Here is a 14,155-nt window from a genome sequence, read left to right as displayed (position 1 = left end):
TCATGTTTTCACAATTTGGCGAACAATGTCAGTTTGAAAGATATTACCTTTTAATGTGTACTGTGAACTTATTTTTGAAGTGAAAATTTCTTTAGTATCGTAGTGATTTAAAACAAGATGAAACGAAAAAGCGACACGAAAAATCAATTGATCATAACTTTTTTGTTTTAATAGATAGATGAATGAAATTTATACATTAGATAGGTAATTAAATAAATTATGATTGTGCAAAATTTCAATTAATTTCATATTCAAAATTCTGAGATAACGTTGAAAAGATGTTCTTTTTCTAAACGCGTTATATCTTTTGATCTAGAGCATATAACAAATTTATTTAACTTTAATACGCATGCATTATCTTTCATTTAATATATCACACAAAACGTTACGTGCTCTACAAGTTATATAATCTTTAATTGAAAAACTTGAAAAATACCTCAAAACACCTGTGAAAATTTGTTGCCGATGACCAGCCAGCTGTAGAAGAAGTACCGTAATCTCAGTTTGAAATTTCGACATGGTTGGTGGTTGGCTTTAAAAAATTCTTACTTTTTTGTAGGCATGGTAGAAAAATGATTAATTTTTTCGATTTTTTTTAAATTAGTTTTAAGGTTTCACTTCAACCACGTGTGAATTGCACACATGATTTTTTTTTAATTACATATGAATTTCTCGTAAACGACGCAGCAGATTTTGACCAAAACAGAAACGTTACAACATAACAATCATTATATAAAGTTTAAAATTTTTCAAAAACACACATTTTTGGATTGTTAAGCCTGAACTACATCAAAACACAAAGTCAAAAAAGTACAAAAAAGTAAACAAGATGTTTTTTCTTCTTCCCCCTAGTAGCTTGTTTGTATATCTCCCTTTCATTTTAAAAAAGTATTCGATTCAAAAAGCTTGAACAAGACCAAGCTTTCAATTTTCACAAAGTTTCAAAAACAAATACACTCAAACAATTTTGTATATCCTTTCCGTAAGGTAGCTCTGCGATCACATAGTTCCTGTCATTTTGCGAAGAAAAGCTCTTTTGACAAATAAATGTCATTTCAAAATAATATCAAAAAATGATCAGCTAAATTTATAAAAACGTCTGGAAAACAATGCCGTAAGCAAGAAATAACATTATTAAATGTTTTAGAATATTTGTATACCTAAATACATTATGGGACATTCAAAGATTTTGTAATGGTTCAATTTAAATTGAAGAAACTCATTTATTTTGTTGCTTATGTGCGTTTAAAGAATGGATCATAAAAGACTTGGATTTTGGAATCGAATGGTCTGTTAAATTGAAGTTTTTTTTTTTAATTCTTCACGTAAAAAAAAATCAATTTTGCAGAAGCTGAGGATGAGTTTCTGATAACCATCATTCAAAGAGAAATCCGCCGCTCTGGGATAAAAAGCGAAAATACTTCAGACTTGCAACATTTTGCAACAAATGACTCAGTGTTTGTTAGGATAGTTTTCGTCGCATTTTCAAAAGCTGTCAACGCCTGCAAAATTGGGATTGGTGCATTTTGAAATATGAACATTTAAATCGTTTTCGTTTGACATTATTTGTATACAATGTCAAATAATTTTAAATAAATTCTATATTAAAAAAAAAGCATTTCATTTTTGGTTCCCTCACCATTTTAATGGGTGTAGTTTTTTTTTCAATTATATAGGTAGTCGATTCCCTCAAAGTCGAACTTCATCCAGGTCCAACTTCCCTTGTTTACTTTAAAAAAAAAATTTTATTTGAAATTTAAAACTTCAAAAACAAAAGAGCTTTTTTAGTTATTTTTTTTTCCAATAGATGTCAGGTAAATATACATGTGATTTTTATATTTTGAGCTTTTTTACTTTTTTGTACTTTTTTGACTTTGTGTTTTGATGTAGTTCAGGCTTTAAGCCTGAACTACATCAAAACACAAAGTCGAAAAAGTACAAAAAAGTACACAAAGCTTAAAATATAGAAAATACATGTACATATATCTACTTGACATCTATTGGAAAAAAAATAACTAAAAAAGCTTTTTTGTTTTTTGAAGTTTTAAATTTCAAATAAAAAAAAATTTGAAAAAGTAAACAAAATACAGTCGACTCTATCTAAGTCGAATTTTCACAGGACACGAAAATTGGTTCGAGTTTATAAGAAATTCGAGTAAGAGGCACCTGTTCAATCATTTTGCTGCAGGCGGTTTCATTAAAAATGGTGAAAAAGTTCGATTTAGAGGGAAATTCGACCTGGATGAAGTTCTACTTAGAGGGAATCGACTGTATTTGAAAAAAAAATATTTATTTGTCGAAAGAGCTCTACTTCGAAAATGACAGGAACTATGTGATCGCAGAGCTACCTTACGGAAAGGATATAAAATATTGTTTGAGTGTATTTGTTTTTGAAACTTTGTGAACATTGAAAGCTTGGTCTTGTTCAAGCTTTTTGACTCAAATACTTTTTAAAAATGAAAGAGGGATATACAAATAAGTTACTAGGGGGAAAAAGAAAAAACATCGTGTTTACTTTTTTGTACTTTTCTGACTTTGTGTTTTGATGTAGTTCAGGCTTTAAAAAATATTTTAGAATCTTTTGTTGGAAAATCAATTTTTTGAAAAATGTTTGATGAAATTTATCGAAATTTCGTTTTTATGTTTAATAATAGTTTCTTAAAACTGGCATACCAACTTTTTTTTTAATGTTAGAAAATAAAATATTAAACATAAAAATAAACTTACTAAAATCTTATATCTAATCGCTTCTTTAAAAATAAATAATAATTTTTTGAGGAGAAGTCTTCTGAGATTGGTGTGATCCGAAAGGAAAAAGAATTGCACGAAACCAAACATGAGAATTCCAAGCAACAATTTCGGATTCCATTCGTATCATTGGGTTTGTCATAATTTGTCTTAGCGGTGAATTGTCTTCTTAATAATTGTGAAAGTTTAAAACTGGAATAACTACCAAATTGGTCACCATAGCGTATACGTCCAACTGGTAGTGTGATTTATTTAATTTAAGCTAAAACTGAAAAGACCAATTTGAAGAAAGCGAAATCTTATCAATAAAAGTTGAAAATTGAAACAAAAAATAAGATCATAGGCAATTTTAATTAATTCTTCCTTAATTTCTTTGTAATTCTTGTAATATATTCTCCTCACAATAAGTTTGATCCACCTAGGCCTCATTCTCATCAAACTTCAAAAACAGCAACATTGATTTCAGCATTCAATAGATTCGGCATATTTTGCTTTAAAAAGTAGTAAGTATTTATGGACGATACATTTAAGAATTTCAAAGAAGTCTAAAGCCCAAAGGGACGTGCCAATTGATATTTGAAATCGTTGATGAAGCATTAATCTGGTGAGAAACAGGCCCTGGTTGTATTTAATGATACAAATCAAATCAAATATTTAACATCATCTTCTTGACTTTTTTCTGTGATTGGAGGCAGACGTTCTTGCGGAGTAGCAATTGAATCTGGTATTAAAACCCCATCGACATCGAAAACAGGAAACCGGGGAGTAAATCGAACAACTTCATGACTTGTGTTTGATGATTGCACCTCATCATCTCCAATATCGGCTGTCATAAACATTGCTTCCTCGTATGATGGAGGCGCTGTAAAAAAAACTATTAGATCAGAAAAAAAAAAATGTTTCATTGCTTAGTCTTACGCAAATCAGGTTCAAAAGGTTCTGAAACAGTATTTTCCTGACATCCACCACTCAGAGCCATAGCACTTGCTGAAGTTGATGGTACATCAGCAGATCGAGGAGCAGGTATTGATCCAGTATGAAGTGGAACATTGCCTATTGTAATTGGAATAACCGCCTTAGCATTTCTTATCAAGCCATTCATAACTGCAACCACTGTGATTTCATATGAAATACGAACAACTCTACTAAGATGCTCACACGAAGGTGCTGTAGCTGGAACTCGAATGATTTCAGTAAAATTTCGACGTGATTTCCGAGCTACAGGACTTGATTCTTTTTTAACTAAGCAAATTTTCTCAACTTTTGTATTTGTGCGAGGACAGTCTGATGTATAAGTTGCAATTAAGTTAAAAAATACATTAATCTTTTTGGCATCACAATTTGATTGATTGTTCACTTCTCCATTAACCAAGATCATTTGACCTGGAACATACCCGGTTTGAGAGATATCAACACTTAACATAACCGGCTTGGTTGTACTCAGGCAAAAACCTTCAATAGTTTCAATATTTGCTGGCATCTGAAAAATTATAAGACTTTTTAGAAATATTTTCAAAAATAAATATAAAAAATTATTAATTTACCTTTAACAAATTTGAGTCCCAATTTAAATCAACAAGTTTCAGAACTGTAAATCCAACAGTGTACGTGTTGTTTTTCGAGAATGAATTATTCATAATAACTTTGGCAATGTAACGAATATGACCGTATTTTCCTTCAAATGATGATGGACAATTTTCAGGAATAAGACATTGAAATGTAAAAATATGTGATCCTTCATCGACTATGACATCCTGCCCTTATAAATTTTAGATGAAAGACTTGAAAATAAAGCAATTATTTTAATTAAAAACAAATTACCTACCATTATAAGAACCAATAAGAAATGTGTTGGAAGCTATATAGTCTTCTCGTCCAGTAAACCTACGCTTCTTGTGGTGATGCTCTTTTTTCGCACCTGATCGTCGATCTCTCCATTTTGCTGCAGAAAATCCACAGATTTTCAGTTCAATGGCTGCAATAAATAAGGAAGTTTTAATGAAGAGGAACATATTTAACAACTTTTGCGAGAAAAGCGAAAATTAACAATTAAGAACCTTGCATCAAAATGGTGCCAGGTTCATATTTTTGTATTAAGGCAGATCCAAACTTTAAAAACTCGCAGTAATTATTAATATTTTTTATCTAACCTAAAACTTGATTATAAAAATGTGAAAATATGCAAATATTTGAATTGCATTCATATATGTACATAATAAATTAATTTAGCAGAGATTTTATCTTAATTTCCCATACAAAAAGTTAAATTTTTACTTGCCCCCGTTTTGATACAAGGTTCTCATAAATTAAATAAAAATTAATAAAAAGGTGCATTTGAATTATCTTTGCTTTTTGTGAAATTACGGTAGTCAAAAATTAAAGGGGGTGAAGGTCAAAAACATACTGAAAAAAATTGTTTGGCGAATATCATGATATGACACATGTTTTCAAGGTATTTTTTGATGCTGAATCCAATGACATAAAAATAAAGTCAATACCACTGCTCTTAGAAAAGTTATTGCCGATTAAAAACAAGGGTGCTTGTTTTTGGACTTCAACAAGTGAAATAGTAAGTAAGTAAGTAAGTAACAATTTTTTTTTATTTCTTGATTTTATGTACTATTTTACCTGTACTTAATTTACATCCAAACATATTATTTTCTTACATTCTGAGGCAGATATCTGCGGACCACTCAAAACACTGTCTCGGCTGACGCAACTATCCCTAATAGGGTGCTTCAAAATTCGGTTGGAAATGGCAAATTTTAAATTTATAGAGCTCATCTGAATTTTATGCTATCTCAATGAATCAAAAAGCAAATTATTCAGAATTGATTGGTCTATAAAAGTGTCATGTGACTTTACTGTAACTTCCGCCAATGAGACAGGGCAGGTTACGAAAGTCATTTTTTTTTAAGGATTTTATTGTTTTTTGCCTTATCTCGGTGTTATTTTAGAAATGGGTAATTCTACAGCAAAATTTTGTATGGCAACATTTTTGAAAATTCAATTTCCTACAAAAAAGTTCTCAGGAATCTCTATTATTGATATTTCTAGAGATAATAAGCTAAGATTTGTTCACAAATTTGAGATTTTTTGAACGCTTCGAAAAATTGCTAAAAATAAAACCCACCCGAAAATACCAATACAAAAGTAGGTGTTTTTCAAAAATACATATTTCACAACTCAGAGACTTAGAATAACCCCTCGACATCGAGATCATAACAGCGCCGAGAAAAAGGAAGAAGAAGAAGAAAATAGCCACTTTTTACAATTTTGTTTTACCCTATTTACCCTATTAAATGATGGAGTTTTTAAAAAATCAACTTTAGGTTGTTATCTTTCAAATTAGCAATAGAAAAGTTTTGTATCTTCAATAGTTTATTTTTAATTTTTAATTGAAATTTTTGCTGCTCTTCTAAAAATTTCAGGTGAAATGGGAGAAAATGGCGTCACTTTTTCGTGGATGCTACCATGGTTCATCGATTTATCCCTTCAAGCAAGAAAACTGAGTTCAACAAAGACACTCCGCCCTCAGAACGCGAAAAAAGGGGTTGCACTCACACACTTGCAACTTTTTGTGTATGAACACAAAAGTCGAAGGAGAAGCGTGGTGAAAAATGCGAAAAGGAGAACTGACGAAAGAAAGACAAAGGCAAGAAAATGACAAAGCGCCATTTTGTTATTTATTTGTTATTTGTTGAAGTTCCTCGCGTGTCGTGCTCGTGACTCGTCAAAAATAATAATAACAATATTATTAATATTAATTTTAATACAAAAAACAGGTATGCATTGCTGAAATGTAGCTTAGCAAATTTCTAATCAATAATTATTAATCTTTTTTATGTTTTTCGTAGGAAGTCATCTTCTCCTGCAGCCTGACGCCACCACCAACCACGAACAACATTCAACAAATAAAATTTTGGAAAATCAATTATTCCTGCCGCTGGCCTGTATGCTGTTTCTTTAGAAAATAAATGTAAACATTTGTGTTTGTGAAAGTTAAATAAATAAAACAATTTCAGTGAAAAAAAAAAAAATCTTGTTCTTTTTTTGGTCGCAAATGCGAAACGTCATCCCATTTTTGTTCCTCTTTCTGGTAGGTTTTCGCTGATCCGCCTCGGGTCCGACTTCGGCTCCGTTTTCTCGGAATGGAGGTTTTCACCACACCAATACATATGCAATCGACTTCGCGGTGATTATAATTTCCATACTAATTTGAGCCGCCTTCGGACCAGTTTCTGCCTCGAAGTCGGGCTCAGCTCCGCCTGAGGCGGAGCGGATTCGGACCGAGGTCGGACCTGCTTGCTTGAAGGGATAAGACGTTAGTACGTCAAACAAATTATAATAAATGATCGACAGTCAGTAGCAATTGATAAATGGCCATTGATAAATTGACAATGGATAAATGGTGGTTGGCAATTTTAAATTTGAAAGTGGGAAAGCAGAAAATGCAAACAATAGGGTGCAAGCTAAAATAGTAGGTAACTATTTGCAAGATCTAAATTCCAAGTTGCAAATGTTGAGTTATATGTTGTAATTGGTAAGTCGGATAGGTCGTAAATGGGGATTAATATAAGTGTCATGTTTCAAAAGTGACAAGGCAAAAGTTGCAAGTTTCAAGTGGACATTGTATAATTTTAATTAGGCTATTATCTTAGGGTCAAGTACCTTGACTCAAGTTAAATGTTTCTGCTAAATTCGTTGCAATGTGAGCATGGGTCTGCCAGTTTGCATTAAATGTAAAATTTATTTTGTAAAAAAATATAACAGAAAAAATGTAATAAATACATTTATATCCTTTTGTATTTGAACATTCTATTGAAACCACTTTTTCATACAGTTGTGGGGTCCTTTTATTTGCATGAAACATCGTTTGTCTTTATAACTGTGACACATTCAATTATTATAGCTACTAAATTATTATAGGCTTATGATTCATTGAAAAAGTTCGATACTATCGAAAACCATAAACGAAAATCATAAACTAATGTTTTAATTTGTTTTTTTTTTTTTTTACATTAAGGGTAGTCCTTTGATGACCATACAAAAATATTACTGATGATTCAACTTAAAACAATGCTGATGTCTTTTGTTTTCATAAGATACTAGCTAACACCACCCGCTTCGCTGAGTGCACTTTTAAAAAAATAGAACCTATTTGAAAATAAATTTAAACCGAAAAAAAAACTTGTTTATTGTAATGAACATTAACCAATTTATTGTAATCTAAGCAGTTATTGGACATTGTTAATGGAATAATGGCACTTGATTCTGAAGGCCGAATTACACTTCAAAGCAATTTTAACTGTAATGTAAATTCAAAAAATGAATTGATTCAAAGTGTATTTCCAAGTATAAAGACAAATTACAAAAGTCATGCTTGGCTTAGTAACGTGCAATAATGGCTGGTACAAATAAAAATGTTTCTGAAATCAATGCAACAATTTTTAACGATATAAACACACAATTTTTTTGCCAACAAATCGGTTGACCCTATCACAAATGAAAGCATTGTATTAAATTACCAAACGAAATTTTTGAATTCATTGGATATACCAGGACTGCCGCCACATCATTTAGCGCGGAAAGTAGTAGCGCCCATTATAATGCTTCAGAACATACAGCAACCAAAACTTTGCAATGTACAAGACTTGTCTTGGAAAAGTTAATGGCTAATTGAAGCTACCATTTTTTGTGGAAAATTCAAAGGCGAAGATGTGTTGATTTCTCAAGGTCCAATGATTCTGTCAGATTTCCCATTTGAATTTAAGCGTCTTCAATTTTCTGTAACATTGGCATTTGCTATAACCATAAATAAGGTCTATCTTTAAAAATATGTGGTATTAATTTAGAGAATCCTGTTTTTTCCCATTGTCAACTACATATATGTTGGCTGTTAGCGAGTAAGAAAACCATATGCTATATTTAAATACATATATCAAAGATGGAAAAACAAAAAATGGTGTGTATCAAAAAGCCTTGCCATATTATTAGGCCCAAGCAAAAAAATAAAATTTTTGGTTTTTGTCTAAATGTCTTAAACTTTTTTTCTGTCCCATTTACCTGCGCTTATCATGTTGATAAGGATTGCCTTAAAAAAAGTCAAAGAATTCATACTTTTTGATACAAAATAACGTACAAAAAGGGATAAGCCCCAAAAGACGTTTCCTATGGAATTCATGCCGGGAGAATTATCAGACCGGTGCAATACTTAAATTTGTATTTCAAGGAATAACGTGACATTCTTAACTTTATGGCAAGGACCCAGTCTTGCATAGATATAGAAGCTTCGAGCCTCGAGCCTATTCTGAAATCGTAGAATCAAAACGTTCCCAAGCTCATTTTTGTGTTGGTCTGGAGAATTTCCCTGAAATAGCAGAAAAGCACTAAAATAGCAGAACAGCCAATAATTCTTTGCTGCCGGGTACAAAGGGGTCAAGTCACAAAATTGCATTTTGATGAAATAAGAATAATCTCTTTTATTTGGTTTTAAAAACAAATATTTAGAGCAACTCTTTCCTATAAAAATAAGAGGATCAATGCTCAAAAATTCATCGATTTTTCATACATTACCTCAACTTCAATCGCATTTTTTTTTGCAAACTATCATTTACGACCTAACCCCTTTATACCCGGTGGCAGAGAATTATCAGATGATGTTTTTTTTATTTGAATATCGTACTGCTTGTACTACTCCAAATCTTAGAACATTACGTACCTACTGTCCAGAGGATCAGAGCATCTATGTTTATGCAAGTTGCGATCCTTGCCATAAAGTTAAGCGCATGCCACGTTATTCCTCGGTACAAAAAAATAAGTATTGGACCGGTCTGGTAATTATCCGGGCTCGAGGCTCGAAGCTTCTATATCTATGCTAGACTGGGTCCTTGCCCTTAAGTTAAGCATATCACGTTATCCTTTTTTTATTAGATTAGAGCAACCAATGCACCAGAAAGCGTTGGATCCCAATGAGTTTCTGCTTCAAGCAAATTCAAACCTTGACAGGCATCACAATATTCAAAATCAGACTATAAACAATAATAACACGGTGTAACACTCAAAATATACGCGGGCGGAGACCTATCAGGTTTTGTAGAGCTAGTCGCACTGAATACGAAACGGTATTTGAAAATCCCCTAACACCCCCAAAATCTGGAGTTACGGGCAAAAAACGGTTTTTTGGACCTTCACCCATTGAAAAAATTCTAGCTTCGACAATTTTTTACCCATTTTCGATTTTTTTACAGTTTCTGATAGAAGATAAATATACCTTTTTAACAATGTATAAAACATGTAACTCGGTTAAACCACTTAGAATTTATAAGATGTCAAAGTTCAAAAATTCAATTTTTTTTGGCATTTGCCCAACTTCGGCATCAATTTAAAGTATATGTTTTCAAAACAACATGCTATTTAAAAAATATATTCTAAAACTATATCTATTTCCCAATTGATCGAGGTATTTTTATGAAAATCACTTCAAAATTGGCTTAGAAAAAAAAATTTTTCGATTTCAACCCAGTTACAGAAATTCGAACTTTTAGGCATAGAACAAAAATGTTGTTTCGGCACGTAGTAGGATAAGTTAGGCGCCAAGATTTGATGAAGGGTTTTTGTAGAGGAGCTCAATACAAACATTTTTTTTCTTTGTTAGGGGGGTCTATCTCCCCCCGTTTAGGTGGGAGGGGCATTTTTCTAAAAAAAAATTATCAAAACAAAAAAAATTATTAAAAAACAACGGCAACACTTACAGTAATAAATGATACAATTTTCAAAAGGCAAAATTGTGCATTTGATTCTAATTTTTAAATCAATATAATATTAATAATAGTTTTTGAAATAATCGATTTCAAAGTTAAAAATAGGTGAAAAAAAAATTTTAAAACTCATTTTATACTATTTTTGTCCAGACTGTGAATTTTAGTAAAAAAAATTACTCACACAAAACATTGCCTCAATTGATTCCTTATCAAACCGTGAAAACTATATGTTTCTATGTCTTCTAGTTTTTGGGAAAATTGAAAAATTATTTTATCAGATTTTTCTTTTTTCAAAATATTTTTTGTTATTATTTGTTTTTATTTTTCAATTTTCTCAAAAACTAGAAGACATAGAAACATATAGTTTTCACACATTGATAAGGAATCAATTGAGGCAGTTTTCTATGTGAGTAATTTTTTTATTTAAATTCACGGTCTGGACAAAAAAAGTATAAAATAAATTTTTAAAATTTTTTGTTCACCTATTTTTAACTTTGAAATCGATTATTTCAAAAACTATTATTAATATTATATTGATTTAAAAATTAGAATCAAATGCACAATTTTGCCTTTTGAAAATTGTATCATTTATTACTGTAAGTGTTGCCGTTGTTTTTTCATAATTTTTTTTGTTTTGATAATTTTTTTTTAGAAAAATGCCCCTCCCACCTAAACGGGGGGAGATAGACCCCCCTAACAAAGAAAAAAAATGTTTGTATTGAGCTCCTCTACAAAAACCCTTCATCAAATCTTGGCGCCTAACTTATCCTACTACGTGCCGAAACAACATTTTTGTTCTATGCCTAAAAGTTCGAATTTCTGTAACTGGGTTGAAATCGAAAAATTTTTTTTTCTAAGCGAATTTTGAAGTGATTTTCATAAAAAATACCTCGATCAATTGGGAAATAGATATAGTTTTAGAATATATTTTTAAATAGCATGTTGTTTTGAAAACATATACTTTAAATTGATGCCGAAGTTGGGCAAATGCCAAAAAAAAATGAATTTTTGAACTTTGACATCTTATAAATTCTAAGTGGTTTAACCGAGTTACATGTTTTATACATTGTTAAAAAGGTATATTTATCTTCTATCAGAAACTGTAAAAAAATCGAAAATGGGTAAAAAATTGTCGAAGCTAGAATTTTTTCAATGGGTGAAGGTCCAAAAAACCGTTTTTTGCCCGTAACTCCAGATTTTGGGGGTGTTAGGGGATTTTCAAATACCGTTTCGTATTCAGTGCGACTAGCTCTACAAAACCTGATAGGTCTCCGCCCGCGTATATTTTAAAACCTCATTTTTGTAACACCGTGATAATTATTTTGAAAGCCTGTCTTAATAATTTTTTTTACAAATTAAGCTTAGTTAAACTTTTTAAAAAGCTAGAGTGTTTCTTCACTCGTACAAATTGACAGCTATGTGAAGATGGGAGAAAAGGTATTATTTTTTTTTTATACAAACCATCTACATATTAATACCTTTCAAACAAAACAAAAATTACCAAAATCGGACCAGCCAAACGCGAGTTTATCGGCCACACACACTAAACGAACTCTATTTTATATATAAGATATCTACGCATGTATAAATTTAAATGCAATTTATGTATGTTAGGGCGTTCGTTATTTAAGGTTTTTTCTAGACTCAAGTTCCTAAGTGGAAAAAGTATTTGAAAACAATAAACAAAATATCCCTAATTTTTGCAGATTTTTATTTTGACACTATTGCACCCCACGAGTATTAAAGTTTTTTCTCCTTTGAAATAGGTATATGTTGACTTATGAAGTCATTTTTAGATATAGCTTTAAAGAAAAAATATTTGATGAGGTTCTTGTCTACATTAAACACGCAACGTTTTCCAAACCACTGAATAAACCACTGGTCATAGAAAAATGGTTTATACATTTTAGAGAAAGTTGTTTAGTGTATTCTCGAGAAAGGAGAAACCCTTAAATAACGAACGCCCTAATTTATGTATGTACACATTTTGTCACTTCCAAAACATGTGGGGTCTTAGATTTAGATAATATTATCAAACAAAATTCTATTTATCTTTTTTTAAATTTGTATCAATCATTTTTCGAATGACACAAAAAATATTTAATTTAATTTTACTATTAAATATTCAAACACATTTTTAATAATTCTGGACAAACCATTTTTTTCTATAACTCGTATTGTAAATTCTTACCTCGTAATTTTTTCTTTCTATTTAATTCAATGATAACTTTACCGCTTACTATTTGACCAGTGAAAAAAGTTCCATGATCGTTTTTATCGAATACAATTTGACAAGAAGTCATAATTCTACAAAAATATAATAAAGCTATTGAATTTTATTAAATTGTACTATAGTTAACATTTAGCAAAAAAAAAAATAAAAACATTATTTAGGCGTCCTTTGAGGTGGGTTTAAAAATATCAACTAAACATTATTTTGTCGAAATATTTTTTTTTTCTGTTTCCGCCATACATATCTATTATAGATAATAAGAGTATCTAATCTACAAAATTTACAAATACCTACTTCATTCTAAGTGCGATACTTTTCCTAACAAAAATGTACTTAGATTAGCTTTTTGTATTTTGTTACTAAAAGAGAGAATTCTCATTCTCAGTCTCTCTGATTCAATAAAGCTTTTATTTAACAATTTGGCTCAATTGATTTCATTGAGTCGTTACTTGTATAGTTTTTTTGAGTAGGTATAATAAAGAAACTTAACCCAACCCATCTCTATTGCTACCAATTTCCACAAAGTTATTATTAAACTATACAAAATTGCATATATAAATGCATCTAAACTAGTTTAATGAATTATTAGAAAAAAAAAGAAAGATTGAAGATAGCTGGTTTTTTAATTAATGTTCTTAATGCAGAATTTAAATTATAATTTGCAAGAAAATTTAAATAATAAGCGATTATGGATTGTTTGTAGTAAATCAATCGAAAAAAAAAACAAGTTTATTGAATATTGATTATTAGTTTTTTAGCTATTTATAATACTTATCAATTATTGTATAAATAGATATTCGCTAAGTATGGAAATTGTTAGTAATACAAAATGAACAACAAAGTAAAACGTCATTAAAATTTACAAAATTTCGAGGGAAATCTATTGATTTTGTCTTGGAAACAAATATGGATTGTCTACTGGATTCTTTACAAGAATAAGCTGTTGATTGTGAAAAAAAATTGGTAGAACGAAGACAGAATTAATTTATAATTAGACCAAATATTGGTAAATTTTTGTCAGTAAGATTTCAAACTTAACAAATTAAAGGCAAAATTGATGGACAAGATCGTGGAAATAGTCGGGATATATTTCGAAAGTCCACGTATTATTGCCAAAGACCGTTCTGCTTTTTGTTCTAGAGTACGCACTTTTAGTGAAAAATCTCCAAACATTTTCAACACAAAATGCAGGAATTTTATTTATGTTTTTTTGTTTTTCATTTTTTTACTTAAAATTAATTTTTTTTTTACTTTGAGAAATTTTTCGATGAAATTTTTTTCGTAAGCATTTCTCTGTCGATTTTGAAACTTTTATAAATTAAAAAAAAAAATTTAAATATCATCGAGTATAACGTCAAAGTCACATACCTTCAAATAAAATTTAATTCAAGAAAAAAACATGAGAAAATAC

General features: G+C 30.4%; 1 protein-coding gene across 1 annotated transcript; it reads right to left on the bottom strand.

Moving 5' to 3' along the window:
- Positions 1 to 3,078: 3,078 nt before the first annotated feature.
- Positions 3,079 to 12,883, bottom strand: LOC129915829 (arrestin domain-containing protein 2-like). The gene is made up of 5 exons (XM_055995521.1): positions 12,703 to 12,883; positions 4,574 to 4,723; positions 4,293 to 4,507; positions 3,667 to 4,228; positions 3,079 to 3,610 (listed from the first exon to the last, which is right to left on the bottom strand). Exons 1-5 carry the CDS (start codon positions 12,812 to 12,814, stop codon positions 3,390 to 3,392), a joined length of 1,260 nt encoding a protein of 419 aa, XP_055851496.1. The 5' UTR covers positions 12,815 to 12,883; the 3' UTR covers positions 3,079 to 3,389.
- Between the last annotated feature and the right edge of the window lie 1,272 nt (positions 12,884 to 14,155).

This window comes from Episyrphus balteatus, chromosome 3 (genome assembly GCF_945859705.1).
Source record: "Episyrphus balteatus chromosome 3, idEpiBalt1.1, whole genome shotgun sequence".
Classification (NCBI taxonomy): Eukaryota; Metazoa; Arthropoda; class Insecta; order Diptera; family Syrphidae; genus Episyrphus; species Episyrphus balteatus.
Note: the sequence above shows the minus strand (reverse complement) of the source record. Positions and strands in the feature narration are given on the sequence as shown.